General features: G+C 34.4%; 2 protein-coding genes across 3 annotated transcripts in view; one reads left to right on the top strand and one right to left on the bottom strand.

Annotated features, from left to right (window-relative positions):
- Nucleotides 1-25,023, top strand: part of nudC (nuclear distribution C, dynein complex regulator) — a 115,672-nt gene that overhangs the window by 41,869 nt on the left and 48,780 nt on the right. The gene's annotated exons all lie outside the window — the stretch shown is intronic.
- The window catches only part of LOC149426317 (uncharacterized), an 80,464-nt gene that overhangs the window by 28,059 nt on the left and 27,382 nt on the right, over nt 1-25,023 (bottom strand). The window contains exon 1 of one of the 2 annotated variants that reach the window (XM_089650363.1): nt 7,866-8,308. The exons of the other annotated variant lie outside the window; for it this stretch is intronic. Within the exon in view, the coding sequence (XP_089506489.1) occupies nt 7,866-7,940 (75 nt within the window). The 5' untranslated portion in view covers nt 7,941-8,308. Of the gene's footprint in view, nt 1-7,865; nt 8,309-25,023 lie in introns of those variants that run through there. 2 annotated transcript variants of the gene reach the window in all.

Below are 25,023 nucleotides of genomic sequence, written 5' to 3' on the forward strand. Positions count from 1 at the left end.
GAACGGTCAGCGGCGAGCTTGCAGCGTTTGACATGTCACGGCTTCCATTCCCGACGCGCATTACAGTAAAACAGTAATACATTACGGCCATCATAATCTGCTTCTGAAATGTGAGCACCGCGATGGCCAACGTACATATATTCATCATTCATGCATACATAATGCACTTTACTGCTACGTAATTGGTTTTGACCAGTGGCGTAAGAACTAGGGACCACCTTGTTAGACGCGTTATGTCCGGCCATCGAAAGGACCCTCCCAATCATGAAAATGTACAAACGATAACTTATGTTTTCGTGGCAAAAGTCCTTTCTTCAAGTTTTGATGAATAATTTTGTTGGTAAGCAAACAATGGGAATATGAAGTGATTTTGTTTGGAGCCTGGTTTTCAAACTTGCCTCGGGGTCTGGAATATTGGCGACACTGGCGTTGACAGTGATTTGCTAACCTATTATGTGTCGGTTATAAAACGCAGAATATGCATTTCGGTGGTGTAATGAACGAAATTATTTCTGCCTGCTGATGAATGCTGGCCACACATTATGTTAATGTACCTTCATTGTAGGTTACGGTTTACATCATAGCCCTTGTCTACCATGAATATAACGGGCTTGTAATCTGTGTGATTTTATCATTGTAATTAAGTGGTTGACATATCTTTGAAACCTTTTAGTGCTAATTTTATTACTTAATTTGGTGCCATTAACGCCCACTTGGAAACCCCCTTTCCTTACGCACTGTTGCGTGAGAACTGACTAAACTCGTTTTCTTCGTAACATATTCTTAATAAGTAGGTACTATGACATTATTTTTATGTAATGCGATATTTTCGGAATGTCCTCATCGTGAGACATCTTAGGCATTTCCTAACGTTTTATTTTCAGTTCTTATGGCCAGTTCGTGTTTTGTATGTCCATTTATATATTTCTCTTTGAAAGTAGATAGTGCTTTATCGCAAATATAATTTATTTATACTCATTTTATATTCAACGCATAAAACCTACATAAATAATAATAATTGATGCTATCAAAAGTTTATAGGTGTCTTTTAAATCGTAAAATTGTAATGTAATAGAGAACACTGTTTTTTTGTTCTCTGCCGAACAGGTAGGATGCACCCTTTGTAGATATACACCCACATGCTAGTAATGCAATTATGTTGGTATCCAACCGAGATGTCTCAGCGACAAAATGCAAGATCCTAGTAAGGAAGAAAATAACAAGTGGGCAGGTGGAGGACCTTGAGGCACGCCTGTACCTGCAGCTTCATTGGCTCATCCTAATATAAACCGCATCTCGTATGGGCATGGCTCATCTTACATACACACTTAACGCTCCCCTCTAGGTTCAACGCGTATTTTCGCATTTACAAAAATCGCCATACTAAACTGACCGCCAAAACACGGGCATGTGCATAGTCTGGTGATCGAAAAATCTAAAACAATGTAATAAGCCATTGTATAATGAATAAACAAAGAAAATAGCCGTTTCGGGACGCCTAGCAGATGTGAAACATCGAAATTGATTTTTATTGAAGGAAGTGAAAATGAAAGTAAACTGTCTTTATATTTTTGATACTAAAACAATTATTATTAAAATATAAACAAAGAAATATATTATTAAAAATTAATCCTTTTTTAGAATAGATATCCATGTATATACAACACTGCTGCCGTAGGTGAAACTACGGTATTATCCTCCTTGAGAATATCAAGGAAGATGCTGTATTTTTACTTATGACGGCGTAATAATTCTTTATGTAAATCACGCGAACACCTCGGCACAGGTTTTCCTAGTGAGGTGTTCACAAAACACTACTACTAACCCATACAGTTACTGATTATTAACTTTTTTTTATATAACTGGTATATAACAACTTTTTTTTATATAATTAGAATAGAAAAGAATAAATAAAAATAATAATAAAAATTGCTAATTTTAGTAAGAATAGAACCAAACATACTGCATAAAATTTTTGGTGGCCGGGCGGAAAGAGCTTTCTAGTCACGACGCTGGCCTAATGAAGCGTCGTTCCATGCAAGAGCGTCGCACCGTCTTGCCACGCTTGCTACGTAAGCGTCGGTTTTATCGGCTTAGGCGCGCCAAAATATGTTTCACATCAAAAATAAAATATAATAAAGTGCGGGGAAAAGCGAAGTAAGCGATAATCAATCAAAGCCTGGTTCATTACTGTGCTATAACTATTGTAATGCAGTCGTAACAAAGAAACAATTATGCACATTTGCTTTGAGAATGATGCGGCAATGCGGTGTAATGCTTGGATTGGAGTTATGTCACTCGCAGTATTTAGTGAAGGTACTTTGAGTCGGTTAAGTCGGTTGGTCGGGTTTGGTTAGCTCGCGGCACGCAGTCTCGCTAAGCGTCTGATCTACGCACGGGTCTCACGATTATAATGAACTGTAGACCTGAATTAAGTTAGCTCGAAGGCCGCCGCTGCACAGACCCACCATTAATGCGCTTCGATGTAATCATGATGCAAAGGACAAGAGCACTTACCGATGCTAGAGCTCGACTGTGTAGTTATGTGCAAGGTCAGATATGATTTCAACAGTCATTTCAAAGCAAGCAACCACTAAAACCCGTCAATTTAATTTAATTAGGGCCGCCATCTTAAGTATGCTGATTTATTGGTATTTGGCACAAAAGAGCGATGTCCATTTGCAGACATTTCAGCTGAAATTATATAATTTTCTCTGGTGAAACGGCACCGCAATTTTGATATTGATATTTTCAAATTATCGTAATAAGTTTCGAGGTCCCACAATTGACCACCTAAGATTAGTCTATAATTTTGATTATATAACGACTACCCAATAGCGTATCTGTAAACAATAATCTATAAGAGTTGCTAAAATAGCAAAAATAGCTCGGTGAAGGGCAATTTATTGACGTCACAAAACACAAGCATGTATATTGTAACGAAATTGGAGTGGGTACACATTCCGTTACAACATATTCTATCACATTTGATTACATATGTTTAAGATTTACTATATTATTTAGGATGTAGAAACGAGGTTTGCGATTGCTAGTGAATTAGAGGTGATTTTTAAAATATTTAGGTAATGTCATCATTTTAGGATTTTAAATGGGGCATAAACGGTAAATGCTGTATTATTTTTCTTCAATAATTGGCTTTTATTTCTCTAATAGCATATTTCACACAGGTCGAGATTATATAAGTAGTGTCAAGACGCAAATTCAATTCAAATAAGATATAAACGGATATAGCATTGTGTCAAGGAAAACCATTAATCACGTCCTAATGAGGTGTCATTGATTGTATACTAGACAATGGTATGTAACACTTCACACCTCTGGCGTCTTCGTATCTATCGTGTCGTTCTTAATCTTCACGAAATTAAACTATCACTATTCTTTTTGTGTATTGAACAAAGTATTATGCATTCTTTTCTAAGATTAGTCATACCCACGGTGTTAAGTGAAAGCATAGAGTATTGCATGTCATGTTCCTAAGGTAATCTAATCTTTTGGAAGAATCAACAATAACATACCTTGACAAGTTGATAGAAACAAAATTGGTTACGCGAAATCTCTTCGTGGTAAAACCCTATTGCCGCCTATGGTTGCGTGGGTGGCATTTAGTTGATTGATCATTGTTTCAATCCAATGAACAAATAAACGATGCAAGCAGAAGAATATTAATATGATCTCACCATTCTCGATGCGAAAAAATATGTACTTGTTACGTGTCCATCACATGATGTGCTTTCACTTTAATTTGTCTGCGTGAAGGTCACCCAGTGAAAATAATTCGGCATTTTGGCTAACATTTTGACAAACGATACCTATCACTAATATGCTGTCTCGTCTTCACTATTGATGGAGGTAGTTTTTATTAGTTACCCGTTGAAGCCTCCAGCAATAAGCTCATCGTGTTGTTGAAGGCGGGAACGAATCAAATCAAAGTTCTATGGCGTTTTATGCCGTCACGCTCACCTTATTCCGTGGGTGTTGAACTTTCGTATAATAGCAGAAGGGGGTAATCTCTCGAGGGTGTGGGACAGTCCAGTTTGCTGTCAATGGCCGCGGTCTGCCAAGGTTGTCTCGGCAATTTGCAACTTTCATCCAAGCTCCATGTTACTCTAGGGCACTTCGTAGGAGAGGCTGTCCCTGTCGCTTATGTTGTTTGTTACTATAAAGGGCACCGGTCCGCGAAGCTTTCATGCTCCTTGTTTTATTTTATTATTGTTTTCTATTTGAGTCGAGCGCGTCCACCCTGCACAGTGCACAGTGCACGGCCGAGCGCTTTGTAATCTACGATCTTCTTGTGCAAAAACTCTTGACCATTTCATGCAACATGATGGGTTGGGGTTTGTTCTGTTTATCTTCTGCATGTAATGGCCTTTCTTTGTTTCTATTCTGGGATTGAATTAATTGATAAACTTGTTACGAAGTCATTCGTATGCACAAGGAAAAGGTTTATTTGTAGTGCTCGGACCTTTCGTTTTGGTTTGACTTATAGAATACGTTTTTGAATGTAGTTACTGAATACATTTGTATTATAAAGTAATGCTTGAGTCTGTGCAAAGGAGAGCGATCCGTCTGATTGACAATCCATTGTTAACAGACCGATTGCCTTCTCTGATGCATAGACGCAATGTAGGCATGCTGTGTCTGTTCTACAGGTATTTCAATGGAGCCTGCTCCAAGGAGCTAGGAGCATTGATTCCTGATGCACCGGTGCACGTGCGCGAAACTCGACGGACACGAACTGAACACCCGTTCACGGTTGACGTTGGCTTCATGAGAACGGGCCGTTTTTACGACTCGTTTTTGTGTAAGTCGGCTCGTATGTGGAACGAGCTACCGGCATCTGTTTTTCCTCCCTCCTATAATCCGAGCCTCTTCAAAGCCCGCATTAACAAATCCCTTCCTACAGCCCCTACCTTACTCCGCCTCACAACGCCACCCAACCGGGTGGTGACATAGTTCCCCTGTCTGTGCACTGCACAGGCAGGGACACTCTTGTGAGGTGTCACATAAAAAAAAAAAAATAAAAAAAAAATTGAAGTTCAGAAAAATATTCTGTTTATTTTGAAGCTGGAATTATTGAATGATTTTCAGGAATGCTTCAAGTAATATGAACTCTGTAAATGTATGCCCAGTGCACGTATTAAAATGCAGTTTTAATTTGGAATGCAGTCCCCGATGACGGTGAACCGTTCTGCATACGAAATGCCTCTTGTGTTGCATCCGTCAAGTGTCAAGTTATTCCTTGATCCTTCCACCTCTGCTTCGTTGAATTATTATCTTATGCACAGAGTAAGCAAGGAAGAGAAGCTTTAAGTATTTTTTCTTCGAATAGTTTCCTGAAGCTAATGTTTATTCAGTAACCACGATTTTGCTCAAGAACCTGCATCATTTCCGTGTTTTGTGTATTTACCCTAACAGATGCGTCCTTATTCGATCTTTCAATTCGTGATTTTTTACTCCTAATTATTGTATTTATCTCATGCTTCAATAAATCGTGTATTGTTTTATAAACGGTATGTAAATAAGTTATAAGCTAGTTTGCAACATTATAAATATATATAATATATGTATTATTATGTTCTAACCCAAATAGAAAATAATTTTAATAATTTCTTTCTATTGCTTTTATGATTCATTGAGCAATTGACGTCAGTAAACATAATTTGAAAAGATGCGAAAGGTCGCATTTGATATGATGTGCACAATAGCAAATTATTTTAGTAGTTCTATTGTATGAATGTTAAATGTATATCAAAACAAACCGTATTGGTTCCATACTGAATAAGTTGCATTCAGTTTATCTGTAATTATACAAACTTATTACTACTAACATTTGTTTTTTTCTTTAAATCATTCTCTTCGGAAGCGAACGCTTGTGTTTAGAAGAGGGGTGAGCATGATTAGTATAATTTAGTCTTAGGATTTTAAGTAAATATCTGCCTACCATATGAACATTTAAATTTAAAAGATAATTAATTCATTAGGTAAGAAAGTAATTGATTTTGAACCTAAGGTAACCCAGTAGGTACCTACAAGTTTTTCTCCTTATAATTTTATTTTACTGCTTGTTGTTTTTATTATATAAACTGATTTTTACATTTTTGTGTGATACTATTTTCAGGTATATAGGTATTTTTATAAAAAAAAATTGTAAAATTATCCTTTCTGAATGAGAACTTCCCAACAACTTTTTCCGTACTTACGTTGATTAAATTGTAATAAAATTCACCTTCACAATTTGGACTTTACTAAGGAAAGTCGGTAGAAAAGTCACGTCACGCCACTGATTGACAAGACACCTTCTCAGTTTAAAATAATTGCGAGTTACAAGGTAATATATTATGTAGTTATCCATGTAATATTTTTCATGCCAATTCTGTCATGTGTCATGTTGACGCGTTCTTTGACCTGATGCAAATTATTAACCTTCCAACAGAGCAACCGTTAATAGTCATAATAATATTACCATTATTACATGCGATAAACTATGAATCTGTTATCAACTATCTAATTCATTTCATTTTTATACCGCCTCATAGTTACCTAAAGTCCTTGCCTTCATGTGGAAAACATTTGATTCATGGTGTAAATCGCAGGGGGCAACGGCCAATAAACACATCTCATTGCAATGAAGTTAGTATCCATAAATATATGCATTACTTCTTATTTCCACTGAAGATATATTATAAGTTGGTACGTGTCTATCACGAGCGACTTTACAAGTCCATATTGGTAGCACGCATATTTATATAAATTAAAATTGAACGTTTTGCGCTAGACTAGAATTGAACCCGCAAGCTAAACAATGAAAGTCTGTTGCCACCGCGGAGGTCAATTAATAAATATTGTTCATTGTGCCAAAGAATTGTTACTTTAAAGATTAAATAAAAACTGTTTTATATTTTTATTTTGTCAATTTCTTGGAAAAGTTAACCGCTTCTGTATTGCTAAATTAAAATGCATTCAGTTTTCAATGTTATTGTAATGTTGGCAGAATTTTTCATTATCTGTTTAGTTAGATAAAGTAAAAAGTGCGACCATTCTTGAAATTCGTTAAAATAGGAAATCATAATACAGACTTCTGAAAATTCGATAAAAATAATTGATTTATAAAAATTTGAATATACTTAAAGGAAAAAAAACGATCGACAAAAGAATATCATCATATTAATTTATAAACAACACCATCTTGTGTAGTATCTACCTACCTATGGTATAAAATGAAATAGGTACTTTACGAAAACATTTTCTCCATAATTTGAATTCGTACGATGCAGCCCGAATAAAAAAAAGTACGATGATTAAGTCGAAATGTTCTGATTTCTATATTTAATAATAATTTTATAATGTTAGGACGAGTTGTTTCGGAGAATTTGAACAATTCATCAAATTTCAACGTTCATTTTCGGGTTCTGTGAAAGACTTATTCAAGTTCTGTTTTTATATCATTGTAGGTTAGTTGCTTGACAAAACTGAAATCAAAACAGAACTTGAAAAAATCTTTCACAGAACTTGAAAATGACCGTTGAAATTTGATGAATTGTTCAAATTCTCCGAAACAACCCGTCCTTAGTATGTAGTAGAAATATTTTATTGTTTGATTTTTAGAGATGATATTGACCTCCATGATAATTAGTATTCGACTGCATCTCGTTACCAAAAGCCTGAATTGAATTGTTTAACATTATTTTGTGCGAGGTCGCGGACCATACATGCATTTCATTCCATTGTTTTGGTGAACATCAATTATTTTTCTAATAGGTTCTTTCAGAGCAACTCAGTATTGGACTGTAAGTATCTGTTACGTTTTACATTTTTAATATAGCACATATTTGAAATAGACTTACTTCAATGTCGGCCTCATTTCCACTTTCCACATAGGCCGAGGAAGGTGGCGTTGACGCTCTCGTTCTTCGATCCATGTTCCGCTCCAGATAGGATGTGTCCACTCTCAAGTCTTGTACCTCTCAAAATTATGTTTGGTTTAAATTATCCTTTCGCAATGATCAACGTTTCTGTAGCGAAATCGCCGCTGTCAACGACCGTGCAATGTCAACAAACATCGACGAACTTCTTACTTCATAAGATTTTGTACCTTTTTTTGACACGAGATACAAAATAATTAATTTAATTGAACTAGTGTTTTTGTTTGTACTATGACGCGACTGCGGGAAACGGGGAAAGCGCGGGACGTGTTCCCGCCTTTTCCTCCAATTCGCCGGCAGTGACAATTCTCTCTCAACCCTTTCCGTTCGAAGCGGCGGAGCTAGGCACGCGGACCTCGCGGCAAGGCGACTAGAGCTGTACTGGCCGCGCCAAGGCGCCCGCTGGATAATATATACCTCCATACAACTGACTGATCAACAAACTGTTCAACCGATGACAGCCCCGCGGTGATCATCTCGTCCTCATCTCGGACCTGGTTGATACCGTTACAAAAATTATTATGATTTGTTCGGTCTAATTAATTTTAAGTACCTTTCTACCTGAGTTTTATTTTTACCATTAATTTACCTGGCTGTTTTTGGCTAAACCTGTACAGAGAGATCCAGAGGTCGCTAATTCATAGCCTGGCCTAAGCGAATATTAGCCATACGTGTGTATTCAACATTAAAAATTGAATCATCGCTTGAAATGGCTTTAGCAATGTTTGGTGACCAGATCTGACGCTAGGTTTTTCCTAATTTTTCGCTTCCTCGTCTCCTCCCCCCTACCCATTTAATTTATCCTTCTAATTGGGGATGCCACATGCATAATCCTATTGACTCCGGACAGTCGGGAACATAGTGTGGTATCACATAAAAATCCCTATTAGCTACAACCCAATGAATGACGCTCTTTCGACCTCTGGTCGCAGTCTCTCTATCCTTAGATTCCACGCCGTCCTGAAATAACATGAATTTTTCCTTAATTATTATCTTTTCAACTGCATTTAAGCTGTTGTTAACGATTTTGTTTTTATGATAAATGAATCTGTCAATTGGTTCGCATGTTTTTTAAGCTAAGATCACCTTCACCTTCACATCAACCTACTCACTGCTAAGTCGTAGTCTAGATATTTATAAGATGACGTATCAATGTCAACATTCATAAATTACTAGTCCTTATGAGTTTTATTAGTCTGAATTTTCCTCCTTTTGGCTGAATTTATTTTGGAGTATAGATATTGACTTACCTTGGTATTCTGCACCTATTGCACTAAGACAGTATTTTTCTTAATAATCTGTCATCGAATATGTTCATACAATGAATCATCTCTTTATTCTTAGAAAAAAATCAAATGATTATTACATTTCGTACTGTAATGACCGGATTCCCAGTGTACAGCAGCCATGACGTCGTTTTTGTCTTGATTTGATGTAATTATGGAAACATCAGAGCCTTTTTTTTACTCTCGCATCCAGAAGAAGGAAATACGAGATTTTACGATACCGCTGATGGGTATCTTCAATACTTACTTATCTGTGTATGTTATGTGGTGAGGGAATATCCTTTTACCTGACGCACGCCTTTGGGTTTATCCCATTTTCATCATCGTTTATTCGATACTTTGTTTTTATTTTTTTTCTTTCTTCTGAATACGTTTACTTGTCGCGTGCGAGTCGAGTGTGCATACCCACACAAAATAATTGTTTTGATACTGAAATTTGCTTCATTTTTGGGTGTAGTTTACCTATTCTCTTTGTAATATAATTTCAAGTTGCATTATTTTGTTTAGGTTAGGTGATTATTTCGACGGTTGGATTGACCGATAGTGTTTTCAATCCCTGTGTTGTCCTGACAATATCCAACAAACTTAAACTCTATTTTAAAGTTATTCAACAAGAAAAAAAGGTTCCGACAAATAGTGTTGAACCTTAGATAATGCCGGGTTGTAACTATAAATAATTTGTAGATTTTTATATTATTTTTTAAAGTTGTGATTTGAAAGGCGGCAATAAACGAGTTATGTCACCTTTTTGAACAAAAGTACGAGAGCAAATCCTAACCTAATTTTAGAAGCGAGTGAAAATATTAACATTTGGTTTACATCTATTTATATATTTTGACATTGTTATGTATTTTTAACACTTTTAAACAAAAATTGCTTTTTAAATTAGCATTGGAATCAAAACTGGGTTTTATTTTTTCCATAAGAGCCGCTGACCTTGACCCCAGTGAGTTGCATTCAGTTAAAATAAAATCAATTCCTAAAATGAAGATGATATCGATATATACACCTACATTCCTACAGCTACTAGATACATGGACCTGTGTAATATTAGCGATGAATTTTATTGCTAATTTGCATATTATACGGAATATGTTTGTCACAATTTAACGGAATGCGAAACGGAGGCGCCGCGCCGGATGTCTTTTTCTCGAATTTTACGACTGGTTTTAACGTTTTATCACTTTTATTCTAAAAAAAGATTAAACAATAGTTTTTTCGTGTTATTATATCGCACCTCCGGTGCTAAACTGTCACTTATGCAAGTTTTGTCAAAATTGATCTGAGTATGAGAAAAAATAACTAATGTACCTCTTTACTTGGTGCGTCATCGTCGATTGTGTAGTGCGTATAATTTCCGCGTGAGGGCAGTTATGTCGTTATGGTTTTGGTGAAAATCTAACCTCCACTGGGAGAAACAACGTTCGATTGGTTAGTTGCGCGCGGCAGCCCGCACGAATAGCAGTCTCCTGGAGCTACAACGCCACTAAGGTAATTGTGACAATTCATTTTTATGATTTTGGAGCAATAACAACACTTAAGTTGGTTGTGACATGAAATAATAAAGATACTTGTGTACGTAGTGACATTGTTTCCCCAATCCTTATGTTTTATGGTATAAAGTTTTCGTTCGATTAACAATCGTGACAATGTTCCTGATTCGTGGGGCGAAGAAGACTGGTAAACCATTTGTGGTAAAATAAATTAATTACGATGATTTCTTTGATTTGAAGTCACTTGAGGAAAACATGAAGTTCAATATAGCAAACAATTTAAACGGAGATGTAATCAAAACTGGTGATATTAAATGCATTAAATTCACAAAGAATTGTGAAAATTACCAATATCGAACAACTTACAAAACTGAAAACTGGGAGGAAGCAAAAGCTATAATTCAACCAAGAGGAAAAAAATTACGCGGAAGTAGAGGCAACGCCCAAAGAATAGATGACATTCCCTTCAAGCAAGCATACACTTCAAAAATACCAATTACAGAACGCAAAAAGCGTGATTTATTGCAATTAGTGGAGGCAAATATTATACCAAGATACTATGAAAGTTTCTATAATGATCTCATTTAATTTTTTGTACTTCTAACATTCTATAAAGTCACATTTCAACTTGCAGGGAAAACAAGTTTATTGAAAGCACAGCGTTAAAGACTCCCTGATTTTCCTGGGAATGTGACAATAAATTTAAGGTTTTTGATTTTTTAAGAGTACCCAATTAGTACAAAATTAATGCTAATTAAAATAATAATAATAATTAAAAGAAATTGTATTTGTTTGATACTGTTGTTAATTGCGTAATTATAGTATTTAAATAGGTACCATACGTGACCAATGACTGATTTAATATGAAACGTCGCTGAAAACCGTTCGTAAAATGGTAAGAAGACTGAGATTAAAAAGTCTGATTAATAGTAAAGTTCTATATGTAGAATTAAGAAAGTTTGTTATACTGCTTTGATATTTTAATTAATAAAACTTTAGAAAAGTATGATATCGTGTTTTGATTGTTATGACATAATTGCCTGGTAAATTGTTTTCTAGTGCCATAATGTCACTTCTGGGAGGGTTGTAAATTTAAAATATTTATATTTTTTTATTACAAAGTTGTGAGACGTTTGCTTTTACTTTGATATAAAGTTTAAAGTTGTAGTTTAAATAATTACCAGTTCATTTTTTTGACAAGAAGAACTATACATTATAATAGGATGTCGAATTTTCAAACGCTTCTCCTGAAAAATTACATTATTTGCATAGTTTAGCACCGGAGGTGCGATATTATGTATTTCTGAAAAAAAGATACAATTTGTTTTATGTCATTTAGAGAATCCATACTAGGTTTGTACTCTCATCACACGAAGAAAACCATGATACCGGGAAATTATTCCTCCGATTGCTTCCAAATTTACGTACCAGGATGCACCACCTACACGTGCCATACATGGTTTCTGTATTATTTTTATTTGCACTGAAGATTAGGTTTATCGACTTATCTCTGTACCCAATACCAACCAATTATGCTAGTTTGCAATTTAGTATTTTTAAATATCTTTCATAATATGTCGCAAATTTCTACGTATACATTTTCTCGCTCCTCTTGTGTACCTAGTTATTTACTTAAGGGTAACGACTGCGTGGCGCCTTTCATAAAAAAAACTTAAATTATTGCATTTGAGGCCAAAATACACAACAAAACTGAAAAAAATTTAATCCAAAAAAATAGCAAATATCTAGTACGGACATGTGCAACTTTATATATTTGGGTTTTGTGTTATAAAATATAGGCTATTAAAGAATTAAATTTTAATAATAGCTAGTAAAATAATTGAAAATTTATTTTACTTTAATTCCTAATTAATGATTAAAAAAGCATTTTGATAGGCGTACATTTAAATTACAAACGGCTTTCGTTGGAACACAAATTTGACGTGTATAAATTAAAATTTCAAGCCATTGCCTATCTTGCTACTTTTTATTTTTCAATATTTTGATAAACAATGCCGAAGATGCCCCTAAAATAATGCTAAATTGAATTATTTAATGGCCTATATATCATAATTCGAAACAAAAATAAATAAATTAGCATGTACTAGATATTTGTATAAAAAAATACTTATTCAGTTAGGTCGGGAATTTCGGCCTCTAAGTTTTGTATGAAAAGGTCGCGCAGCCGTTCCTCTTAAAACATTATTGTATGCTGTAATAAAATTAAGCTGTGTTTTTAGAGAGGTACTTTAAAAAAATGCTTTTAACTCGGTTTTCACTGTGTTATAATATTTATTTCGTATTATTTTAAGCAGCGCATGTGTTATTGTTATTATACACGGCGTTATTGGTATATAATTTTTGTTTTTTCGCAAAGTACTCTTTTAAAATAATATATATTATATTTGAGACACGTTCCATACTCTCAGTATCGCTCTGCTGTAAGACCACCATTCTGAATTAAAACGTTGATTTAAATGGCGTTGGCCGTGTTTGGTGACCAGTTCTGAATAGCCAGGTACTTCCCCTCATTCTTCTTCCCCTTTCGTTCCCATCTCCTTCCCACCCACCACTACCTTCAGCCTCACAACATACCCCATTAGGGGATGCCGTAGTCTCACTGGCTCCAGACGGTTGAAAGCAATTTGGACTCTTGTGTGGTTTCAAATAAATATTTAAATAATTCAAATACTTATTTCAATTGTCTGTCTCTGTTTCTGTAACCCCGGTTCAATGAATTTTGGCTTTGATTTGTGTCATCTTTTAAAAAATAGTGTTTGTTTTTAAAATAACAAGCTATAAAGTACCTACCTGTAATATAATATTTTTAACAGAAAATTATTTTTACTGCCATTTTCTAAATTGGAACTGATTTGTCGATAATGAGGTCGTCTCCTACAACGAATATTCAGTTTTTTAAACAAATTAGTTGATTACTAGACTATTACAACATGCTGAGCGGTACTGCAGCAGGATTGTACTTAATCGTATCTTGCGTGACGTCACCAGACACCATTTCAAACATTTTACCTGTGTTCACTTTGAAAGCTCCTAACTTCGTCATTTTTGGAGATATCCAAAAACTGATTTTATTTCCGTTATTAACTCTTTAAATAAAACATAATAAATTTTCATTAAAAAAATAGGAGGCGATCTTATTCGGACTCTTCCGTGATTTTTCCGCTAGTTCCAAATATAAAAAATATCAAAATATGCATGATTGTTTTGTTACCAAGAATCGGTTTATTTAAGTATACATTCATTTAAAATAAGTTCTTGTCCATGAAATGTAAGTGGACATCATTTTTTAGCGCAGATTGAATTTATTGATAGTTTGGTCAACTTTCATAAATAAAATAGCGAGATCTTTAAGGTTAACTTGTAATCTTATAACGCTGTTAATAATATAATCATTATTAATATTCCGCACTCGAAGATATGTAGTTAAAGCCAATACAATAGTTAATAACTAATACTGCTTTGCCGATTATTATTGCTCGATTGAAATGTTGATTTGACGGTCGATGTCTAAGTTAAAGCTTTTACACATATATATGCAGTACCTTTTATACAGTTTCTCATTAAATTCTCATTTAAAAATTAGGAAAGCTTGGTATACCTAGCAATATATTAGCCTGGTTTGAAAGCTACCTTACCGGAAGACAATAAATTGTTAGAATAAAATCCTCCCTGTCGGAAAAAATTAATGCAACAAGTGGAGTTCCACAGGGTCCACACCTTGGCCGAATCTTATTTATCTTGTTTATAAATGATCTTACATAAATTTGTTCATGATGTATCCATATTAATTTTTGCTGATGACCTCAAAATGTATAGAACTATTCAAAATATTTACCATTGCAACATTCTTCAAGACAATATCAACAAATTATTAATCTGGTGTTAATCTACGTAAATATCTCAAAATGTCAAATAGTTTGATTTTCTCGAATAAAAAATCCAGTGATTTTTTTATTACAGCATTGATAACAAGGCTCTTATGACATTAACACAAATCAAAGACTTAGGCATCACCTTTCAATAAAATCTTTCATTTGTTAACCACATAACAGAAATAAGGACTTAAAAATGTTGGGATTTATAACTAGGCTAACCAGAAATTTTAACATTATAAAGTGTATTAAATTGTTTTATTTTGCCTATGTAAGAAGTCAACAGTAAAAGTCAACATTGAGTACTAGTCTCCTGTCTGGAACCCACATTATAATATACATGTACAAGCTGTTGAAAGAATACAAATTTTGACGTTTTATAAATTTTAAAGTGGGTATTCCAGCAATTATGTTGAACTACAACACTCTGTTAAATTAGATGAATATTCTCAAATTGTCAGACAGGAGAATTTTCAATTAAAATTCATTTAGAATTAAAATTCTAAATGATTTAGTTGATAGTCTGGTATTGCTAGAATTAATAAACTTCGGGATTTCACAACGTAATACTAGAAGTCGGGATTTATTTCAGCGCAGAAATTCTGGGACTAACTACCATATGTATTCCTCTTTGCCCAGAATACTAATGGAGGGAAACAATTATACCAAGTCAGTGGACATCTTAAATTTATGTTTAAACAAATATAAAATGATGTTAATGAAGCAAATCAGTTATGTACTATAAATAACGTATATTTCTTAATATTCATATGTAAAAGCCCCGAAAAAGGGCGTTAATTAATAAATAATAAATAAATTAAAATATTTTACGAATATTCGTAGAGCGCCCTTATTTACATTAGCTCCACACAGGAGGCCCTGAGGAAAAAAAACCCTCAGGGCCTATGTCATCTTTGGGGATGCTGTGTGGAAGTATTTTTAGGGAAGGAAAGAAAGTTCTGGGAAATAAAAAGTTATGAGGGGTGGGTAGGAATTTGGAGGTCAGTATGAGGTCAAGGAATGACGGGCGAATGAATTCTTCCATCCCACTGCGGTGTAAGGGGATGGGTCGAGAGAGAGACAAACCTTACCCCATGAAACCGGGCACCCCTGCTAAGTCACCAAACGTAGCAAACCACTTTTGGTAACCTATGACCTATTGCCCCTGGGATGATGTTAAGCAAAAACGGTGATATGCAAGTTATCATTTTTTGTTTTTGTTATATTTATTAGCGCAGACCCGTGGATTTTTTTTTTCTATTTGTATTTACTACATTGCATTTCTTACATTTTATTATTTCCGTTGTAACCGGTCCGTGTTGTAAGATGTAGCCGACGACATTTTTAACCCCATTTGAACCTTCACAGAACTTGAAAATCATCTTCGAAATTTGATGAATCATTCAAATTCTGTGAAACAACCCGTCCTTAATGTAAAATAATTTTCTGATAATATGTGTACTTTATCGCTTGTCATTATTATTCTTAAAACAATCAGTTCCAAATTTGAAATTATCATTTTTTCAGAAAGAACACTTTTTAAAATATTTATATTTACTTTATATTGTTCATACTACTAAATTTAAATAATATGTAAATGATATCCTCAGCTCGAGGGATCTTAGTGAGGATAACATTATCTCTATTTATTACAAAAATGAATATAATAAAACACGTATAATTATAATAATGCATTTTCGTAGTGCAAGTCACTTTGTGGTTTGACATTATACGCAAACAAACTTTGTTTTTAAAACCGCTTTTGTGCTACGCCAACTAGTTTCCCTTAGACCCAAGCTTTACCAGGTACTATAGCAATTATGATTTACTATAGCAATGTTTAAAAGCAAATATGGGTATCCATTTCTTTGATGAATTTATGCTATTAAAACACAATCAATTTATTGTGCCTTGTTTGAGACTCAATTTTCAAAAGATTAGAATATAATCAACGGACGTTTAGTGTTTTATGTTTTTGATCTTATCGTAACATTCCTGCTAATGGGTTTTATGGAGTCTCTGATCACATCAGCCGTGATCACGTAGTTTATTATTATTTGCATATTTTGTACTCAACAACACCACGAAAGTATGATAATAATTGATCTTCTGTCCTTTAACTTTGTGATGAGTAGCAATATTTTTTACCATAGCGATGACGGAGATGATATTTTCATTAATTCAAATTTTATTTTTAGATTAAATATGAGAGAACTTGTAGTTAAGCTAACCAGATAACTTGTAGTTTAACTATCGGCAACTCTTGCGATTATTCCTTAAGAGATTTGAATACAAAAGCTATAATTAATTTCCTACTCTTCACTCAAAACAGTCAACACATTAAGAACGCTGCATCCACGAACCTGCCCACTCTAAATTGTGATTTCCCGGTCTGCTTCGATCCATTATTATAATTAATACCGCAAACTGTCAAGACCAAGTACCTACTTATGTACAAAACATTGATAAATAGTAAACTAGATTGCCCCTAGATTGTTAGCATGCACCATTTTTCACACTCTATCGCCAAATTTCCAAGGGTTTTTCTTGATAACTTTAGAAGAAAACCACAACCGTATTTCTAAATGGAGCAATTCTAAAGTATATTTTTTTAAATTGTTACTTTATGATATGAAATATCTTTTACAAAGGGAAGAACTGACGGGACCACGCTCTTGCACGGAATGACGCTTCATTCGGCCAGCCTCGTGACTCGTCGGCCTTTTCCGCCCGGCTGCCAAAACTCTGTGCGGTATATTTGCTTCTATTATCACTAAAATTGTCAACGGGTCTATTTAGATGATGATTAATTTTTAATATATTTGTTTGTGTTATTTTTTTATATTAATTGTTTTACTATCGAAATATAAAGACTTGTTTACTTTCATTTTCACTTCTATAAATAAAAATCAATTGTGATGTTTCATTTACCAGCCGTCCCGTAACGGCTATAATTTTTTTTTAAAAGATCCTTAGATTTTCATCAAGTTTCACGATATGAGCAGCGAAATGCACGAACAAATGAATTCTTTATATGACATCACTAGACCGATAAAAGCGAAAGTAGATAAGATCGGAATAAAACGATCGCGAAGACACTTTGACAAGAATCTGAGGACAGAAAAGTCTGACTCTTATACCCACATGACAAGTCGTTTTAGTACCGCAAAGGTTCATAATTTGTATTGCATATCAATGGAATATGGAACCTAGTTACTTTTTGGCATTTAGCGTGGAATTAAATGAGTTTAATTTATCCGGTTGTTCGTGGCGATTATTAGCCAGGTTATAACAAAGCCTCCGTGTAGATAGGTGTATGTAACCAAATCCTATTTCAGAGATGCATCACGTGGTTATCAATCACGGCTCCATCTGAAGGTTAACGATGATTCACCGGCAACAAAGGTTTTAATAATCTTTGAGATTTCTCCGTTCCGATAGGTTCCTACCGTGATCTGATAAAATGTGAACCTGTAATCGTTTGTATTTTACGACTGTATTTTATAACCGGTGTAACTTCTTGTGTATTTATATTATTATTATTAAGTAGTATTATATAAATTTTTTGTGTAAACATCGGAGATAATGCGAGGTAATAAGCATACAAAATTATAAGTAGTTTCGGTACTGGTAATTCGTATACATAGTGTTACATGTTATCTGACTTTGAAGTCAATATATTACCGAAAATCTGATTACAATTTCATTTGAATATGGTTTTCTATAGTATAAATATCTTCCATTTCTAGTTTACGTTATTCATCCCGTTCAGTTGATATAACAATAATAGTTAGATATCAACGCGTGGGAATCAATCAAACCCATTTATTTCATTTGGTGAACTCTTCCATAATCTTGTTCTTAAATTATTAAGGCGTTTTTCTACATGACTGCAACTTACGAACCCATATCAAACATTTAATATTGAATTTATTAGTCGTAAAATCTCTTATTTGTATGCAAAAGTTCTGTTCTGTGATGATTTGAATGCAGATGATAACTTTATAGCTCTGTTTCATTAAGTAATCCCCACCAATTTTGCTCGTTCAAAAGCTGTAACCTTGCATCAGTTGCGTGCTCTCCCTTACGTCTTCCCATGACAAATCATTTTTATAGCTGAAATGTTTTTTTTCTTATTAACTGTCAGAATGGTAAAAAGTTATCAGGGGATAGAATACTTCTCCGGGTAGCTAAAAGTTTTTAAGAGTTGGAATTCCGTCTAGTTGGAATTGGACTGAAAAATTCCAACGAAAATTTTTTCATTCCAGATAATTGAAAGTACTCGCCGAAAAGTCACGGAACGCCCCTGCTGTCCAGTTTTTTTATAATACCAAACGTTGTCAATATTGACAACTTTACTTATTATTTCATCGTGTTAGGTTTTCAAAACGTATTATCCTGACGGGTATTACCAATTTCTATTTTGGTAAAATGTCAAGATGGTGCTAACCAAATTCGATATAATTTCCTTCCATACATTAAAGATTCCTCTGGTCTTATTTACATTTTACCTAAATATCCACTTTGGAGGTCAATTATGTATTTGTGTCTGCCAATTTATAATTTTAAATGGCATTTATGTACTTCTAAGAGCTTATTTGTTAATTATAATGACTTGTTGTTGGATGGTAAGAATGAACGATGATTTATAGCCAGCCGTTACAGGCTACCATGATACACAATGGGTGTGTTAAGTTCTTCCCCGCTAAGGGAAAGTTCAAAGCTGTTCCTATTATTATCAGAGCCGTGACCTTTTTTGTAGAAGAGGCCTGATTGAAGTCAACACGAGCCGGGTGGAATTATTTGACCTGGTTCGCACAGGTCAACGCTGTCCTTGACATAATTTAGCCATTGTAAATAGGCGCCCATACAAAACATTTAACTATTTGTTTATTCTTAACCGTTGTTATTTATTTATCATCACCTGGTGTTCATCGAGCAAGTAGAGTAGGAAATCTTTATCCGTGATCTTTATAAAGGTTTAAACGCAATGCCAACTTGCCAAATAATGCCGAAATATGTAGGACGTCCAAATAAAACGTAGAGTTTCTTTCCTCATAAGCTGTACCCACTTAATTATCCTTAGCTTTTTAGTATTGCACGATCTCGCATAATGTCCAATAGTCCCCATTATAGGCAGATAAATAATACCTTCTCGTGTGCCAAGATTACATGCACACTCCATTAAGGAAAATATTTTTATTATTGGTGTAAAAGGAGCAATAGAACTTTTGTGGAATGTTGTGTCGTAAGTATTTTACAAACTCTTCAATATTGTTTACGCGGATATTTTCAAAAAAATAAAGGCTTCATTTTCCTGTTATTTCGACAGTAGATAGTACATATGAATTTACAAAGTTATATCAAATCAAATCAGTTGGTTATTAAGTAGGGTACAAGAAGTTGTTGGAAGACTTCTGCATTAAATATTTTCCACTTACGAGTGGCAAATACCTGTTCAGACATAATATAGTCTAAACGTTTCTTCACAAGCACTGGCGCAATCTAACTTTTTTCATATTGAAGGGTTACCATTCAACATTATGTTTATTGGCCATTACCATTTCTTCTAATCTTCAGTATATACTTTTAATAAGTATACAGTATATACTTTTATATACACAGTATATATACAGTATATACTTTTACAACTTTATACCTGATGCTTGGAAAAAGGAAAGCATAGGTGCTCTTCGTAAATCGATCACTGTCTGGCTTCACCAATTAGGGAGAAAAGAGTGTGAACTCACACTTTTCCAAAAATAAAACAAACAAAATATCAAACACATTAAGAAAACAAGAGAATAAACAAAACTAAACAAACCAAACAACAAGTTAACATCAGTTAACTTTTTGCTTTTAATCTTTTATAATAATATATTTTTTTATGTATCATTATTTTTTAGTTATATATATTTGTTTTTAGTTATATATATATATTTTTTAGTTATATATATATATATATATATTATATTACTTTTTTTTCCTTTTTTGTTTTTGTTCTTACAAAATATGTATGCGTGTATGTATACTAATTCAATTTTGACTGTCCTAAAACGGGAATTCCTCCTAGTTGGGCAGTTAAAGTATTTTTTATGTATATGTACATGTGTCATTGTATCATCACCTGTACTAAATAAATAAAAATAAATAAATAAATTCCTAAAAATATTTCGAAGCTGTCATGGTTTTGATTATCATTAATATTTGTTTACAAAAGTGGAGAATTGGTTAAATAATGTAGACACCTTATAGAGGTGATACAATCATTTTTTCATGAATTGCGGTACATGAGATAATTGTATTTATTATAATTGATTCCTAAGTGAACGCTTGTCATGCCTTCGACTATGTCGTTTTAAGAAGTTTTCGATGTCCAAAGTATTCCGGTGTTTGCATCCAGATGTAGCTGGTTTCCTTGTGTCCAGTAATCTACGTGTCCGTGTTACCAGTGGTTCGTGTAACCGCGGTTTCCGTATCCTCGATCGCGGATTTGCAAGGCTACCACTTGCGTCACCGTCCCGTATCACACGAATCAGCAACGTAAGCACCTCGTAGTGAATAATGAACTTCAATATTATTCATCGCGTTATTATTATTTCAAAGATCATCAGCCGCTCTAGGAGTCTTTTTAATTTTTTAATCTGATTCCTTAACATATCAATTCCGCATACTTGCAGATGAGGCATGACGTTACTGAGAAATGACTGAGTGGTTACTTTGAATTGTAAAGAGGTGTATGGTTCCTATTGAGACAATATGTCTCTTCGATAAGTGATATTGTTAATTATGTTAACAGCTTCACAATCTTTGATTACCTTCATCACGTTAATCCGGGTTATGCGTTCACAAAGTGAGTATTCTATATGCGATTAGCGAGGTTTAGTAGATTTATGTTTGATCCTAGAGAGTAGTTTCACTTGTGGCCTCTAATTTCATGCTTAGGGCGTCCGAAGTCCTTGCCTTGGCTAGGATAATCGTAAAACCACCTAAAATTAGACTGTTTTGAGCAATTCTCTCCTTCTATCTTATTCATTTCCTAAAGGCAATTTGCACGTATCTACCACAAAGAAATGTATTTTATTACGTTTGAAATTTAAGTAGTCTATAGTCGTAGCTTTATATTATTTTTCACACATCCTTTAAAAAAGCATACACGGAGAAAACTTATTGATATGTAATGTTTTTAATTTATTAAAAATCTGGTCAAATTATTCGTTTTCCTGTTAAGAATAGGACAGGAGGCCTATAACGAATGAATTAAATAATTTCATAACAAACTATTAGTGAAGCACGATTATGTTATGAGAAAGTCGGAACAAATGTTTTTAAAAATCATAATATTTTCACATCTCCCCCATTATATTTATTCGGACAAAGCCACCTGCATGAACACGTGTTTATATGTATTTTGAATGACTAATATTTTATTCGGAAATGGTCATGCAGTTATATTTTTACAATATTTTGATAAAAAAAGCCGTACTCATTTATCTCCGTATTCACCTTTCGCCTGGTAACTAAAAATACTGGCAGCGCTGTAAAATCAATCTTATCATTCTATTATTATTTATACAGTAGGTATGTCCGGAGGTAAAGTTCACTAACTTCGCGGGGTAATTCTACAGGATTTTAGAAGTAGAAAAGATAAATAACTCTTTCGAAATTCCAACTTTTTTCCCAAACTAAAATATTTTCCATAAAATCTATACTATCTATCTGTTAATATTTATATTTTAATTTGGGAAGCGGGAATGGGTACCGCCGCCGCGGGAACTATTTGTTGGATAACCAACACCTCTGCCATAGGTCACCCCAAGTGGGTCACTACGTTTGGTGACTTAGCAGGGGTGCTCGGGTTCATGGAGTGAGGTTTATCCGGGTCTTGACGGCCGATGTCTGTAATATAAAAAAATATATACGTACAGTAAAGAAGAGTGTCTCTGTGGGGGGGGGGAACAGACGGAGTGGATTTGATTTTTATACAAGAGATTGATGAAATTTTCATACTTGACCTTCAAAACAAGAGAAAGGTCACTGTCCGCATCCGATCCCACCAGAAAAACACCCCCACGACCTTTTACAACCCCTTAAATCCGAACTTTGATACTTCTTGACGAAATTTTGTAACTTTTACCTTCAAAATAATACGAAAATTACTGTCTACATCTGATTTTAAAATCTAAAATGATGACAAAATTGAAGGTTTATGTTTTTTTTAACACCTAATTCAACCCCACCTACTCAACACAAAACTATGCATGAGAAAAATCTTTAATGAAAAGGTCTGTACTATAAATATAAGGGTTTATAGCTTTGAGAACATTCAATTATCCTTTTTATTATTTTTAATATAAAGGTTGCTTCACGTGATAGTAGGGTTATACCCATTCTTACTGGTCTGTTGTATATGATATTTGTAGAATTAGCCAGGCGTGTGAGCTAAGGAAGGTACCTATCTTCGCTTTTAATTTTTGTTTTCTTCCACCATTAAATAACACCGAAACAACGAACTCATTCCACGCACTGTGAGAGCCTTGAATAATAATATTTAATTGGTTAGGTAATCTATAAATATGCCCACCACTTGTTCCGAGAATTGATCACTTGTCTCAAACACGTGCAGATGCCTACATACTATGTATTTATATAGTTTACGAACCTTCCCGGTCATGTTGGCTACTTGTCTATTTACGTATCCGGTTTTTTAAACGTATTCATTTTCGTGTAAGTACATGACTACATCTAGGTGCAAAGTTATGTAGCTTACACTGTTGTAAAATACCCTAGATTCGCCACCTTTGTTATAAAAATGTCCCCACTTTTGATTTTTCTGGTGCTGTAAGATTAAAACAGCGTGGTCATCGTTCGTTATCAGACAGCTGTATAATTCTGACGTCAAGTGGAAGTTAATTTCCGAATGAAACACAATAGTTTTTGTTCACATTATTTTTTTTAAAACTAATTGTAAAGATAACAATTGCTCTGATGAAGACACAGTTGTTTAAAGGTAATCAAAAGTTATTCATTTCCAATTTTCGTTGTTGATTTCTCACTTAATTTAAAAAGAACACATGAAATCTTTACGCTTCATTGTGAAATTGAAACAATACCTATAATCAAAGAATATGAAACGGACGAACACATAAAATGAATGAAGATCATTGAGACCAAGAACTCGGGACCGCTAGTCTACCCGGGTTTAGCGCATCATATTATTAGAATATGTATTATTTTTCAATCAGCGGTTTTTTTCGCTAACCCGATTTTTCTGACTTAATATTTAGATTTGATGTTGGGTTCACCGGTTTATAAAAGTGATCTGAAAAAAGTATCTGGTGGTTTGAAATTCAAATACATTCAACTGCTTCAAGAAAAATAAATAATCGGTTGTATACGTTGTCAACAAACAGATACTAGTAGAAAATTTTACATGGAGGGGCTATCTAGTACTCTTGTATTCAATACTAATGGCCTGCAAAGTAATTAAAGATTATATAATTGACACAAATACATTGAACGGTGAACTCGGGCAAGGTTGTGTTGGCCAGCAGCCACCGGGCTTCAGGCCGCACTGCGCTGATCTCATATTATCTCGTCTCGTCCTCAATAGTTTGGGTCTTGATTACCGCATAGCAACCGTCCGCGTCTCTCACTTTAATCTTTGGCTTAAGCGATCGATGTATAAACACATAGTTAGAGGTTCACGTGTTTGCAGAAAACGTTGATTATTATTGCTTTCAAATGTATCAGCGGTAATTTGTGAAAGATTTGGGGTTTTCATGGCCGTTTGAGCGAACATTCTTACTGTCGATTCTCAGCTATAACTTAAGTTTTTGATCGTGTGTGGTATTTTAAATATATTGGTTTTAGTTTTTGTAGTTTTCTGGTACGTGACTGTTATACAGACGCAAAATACGACCAAGGAAATGAAACCTCAAACTTTTGCTTGGCCGTATCGTCATGTTCACGATCGCCTTGCACCTGTACAATTGTACACGCCCTCTCAACCGAACCTAACTTACCCAACCTAATGAGGTAATTTAACAAGAAGAGATACGCTGTTGTGTTGGATTGGGTTAGGTTATATTAAAAGGGTCATGCACAACGAAATTGTAAGCTGTATACAGGGTGTACCATTACGTTCCCGAAGAATTTTAACCAGCGATTCTTGAGCATGTTTGAAGTAAAAAATTCATATGACATTTTCCTGTCCGATGATATTTTTGTCAGTTAAAAACTTTTTTTTTCTATCATACGATGCCACTGATCACGTCGCGACACATCACGTGTATACACATACGCGCTCTGTCTCCGATACCGTGCTTCTGGAACGAGGCGGAGTAACCGGTAAGCTGTACCAAACTACCCTGCGGCGACATGTGATAGAATGTTTTGTTGTTGTTAA

Source organism: Hesperophylax consimilis, chromosome 1 (genome assembly GCF_061612785.1).
Source record: "Hesperophylax consimilis isolate HC1 chromosome 1, BYU_Hcon_1.0, whole genome shotgun sequence".
Lineage (NCBI taxonomy): Eukaryota > Metazoa > Arthropoda > Insecta > Trichoptera > Limnephilidae > Hesperophylax > Hesperophylax consimilis.